This window comes from Empidonax traillii, unplaced genomic scaffold, assembly GCF_003031625.1.
Source record: "Empidonax traillii isolate 1590-97213 ecotype Southwest subspecies unplaced genomic scaffold, ASM303162v1 scaffold692:size495628, whole genome shotgun sequence".
In the NCBI taxonomy this organism is placed as follows: domain Eukaryota; kingdom Metazoa; phylum Chordata; class Aves; order Passeriformes; family Tyrannidae; genus Empidonax; species Empidonax traillii.
Genome location: NW_020955885.1, coordinates 152,336 through 153,717, shown reverse-complemented (window position 1 = coordinate 153,717; position 1,382 = coordinate 152,336). Strand labels below are relative to the sequence as shown.

The following is a 1,382-nucleotide window of genomic DNA, read 5'->3' as shown; positions in this document are numbered from 1 at the left end:
AATCCCCCAGCCTCGCCCCCGCAGCCAATCGCCACGCCGCATGCAAATCGCGGCCGCGGCCCCGGGCCAATGGGAGGGGAGGGGGGCGGGGAGGCGGCGCCCCGTTGGCCGGCGAGGAGAGTGGCGAGGGCCAATGAGAAGGCGAGGCGGGCGGGGCGCGCCCCGGGGGCGGGGACATGCAAATTTGGTTTGAAAAGAGGGCGGGAAATCCGAGTTTCGCGGGAGGCCCTTGGCGCGTAACCCGTCTCCTTTCCCTTCATTCATTGTCAGCAGCCGCCGCTTCCTGGAGCCATTTTCCAGCCGGCCCCACACAGCGGGAGCGGCCCCGCTCCATCCGCCGCATCTGCCCGCCCCGCCGCCTCCGTCCCCCCCCGGCGCCCCGCATTCTGCAGCCGGGGCCCCCCCGGCACCCGCAGCCCCCAGTATTTTGTGCGGGGCCTCGGCATCGAGGAGGAAAGCAGCTGGGAAGGCCGGGGGGGGAGGAGGGACGGGGGGGAGGAGGAGACGCGGCTGCGGGGACAGACCCGGAGGGAAGGATGAGAAGGGGACTCCAGCCGCCGGCCCAGGCAGCAGCGCCGCCGCCCGCGCCGTCCACGGACTCCAGAGCAGCCCCCGCCGGCTTCCCGGCCCGCTTTGCCGCCGGCACCTTCATCCAGATCCGCAGCACCGGCGCGGCGGCGGGGGCGCCCTGTGTTGTCTCCTCCTCCGCCGCCGCCGCCGCTTCCCAGGCTCCCGGTGCCTTTGCCCCGGCGGCGGATGGGGGCCAGCCCGCTGGCAGCTCGCTGTACTGCACCCCCCACGGACCCGCCGGCAGGACGGCGCTGCTGCAGCCCGCTCTCGGCAGTGGCGGAGGCCGCCCCCCGGTAATTTTGTGTTTTCCCCCCGTCCCCGCGGGGAGGGTGAAGGGGACGGGGGGGGATCCCGCTGCCGGCCGGGCCCGGGGGGCGGGCGGGGTGCGGGGGGGAGGGCAGGAAAGGCGGAGGCAGCGCTTTGTTGCAATAAACTTTCCTGCCTCCTTCCCACCCCCCGCTGCCGGGTCTTATTGAAAAGGGGGACAGAAAAAAAAAAAAAAAAAAAAAAAAAAAAGGAGGAGAGAGAGAGAGAGAGCGCGAGAGGGGAAAAAAAAAAAAAGAATGGGGGGTCGAAAAATAATAATCCCCCGCCACGTCCCGCTGCACGGGTGCAAAGGAGCGAGCAGGCGGCGGCGGGGAAGGGCCCCGGTTCCCGCGGGGCGGGGGGCCGGGCCGGGCCGTGCCCCGCCGGTGTCTCCGCTCACCCCCGGAGCCGCCGGTGACGTCTGGCACACGTGCGCCGAGGCCGCGGCTGTGACTGGGAGCCGGGGCGGGCGGGGAGGGGGACGCCGCTTCCTCCTCCTCCTCCTC

The 1,382-nt window shown here is 71.7% G+C and overlaps 1 protein-coding gene across 1 annotated transcript in view; it reads left to right on the top strand.

Moving 5' to 3' along the window:
* Positions 1–423: 423 nt before the first annotated feature.
* The window catches only part of E2F3 (E2F transcription factor 3), a 43,332-nt gene continuing 42,373 nt past the window's right edge, over positions 424–1,382 (top strand). Inside the window, exon 1 of the mRNA XM_027899862.1 lies at positions 424–863. Within this exon, the coding sequence (XP_027755663.1) occupies positions 537–863 (327 nt within the window). The 5' untranslated portion in view covers positions 424–536. The remainder of the gene's footprint in view (positions 864–1,382) is intronic.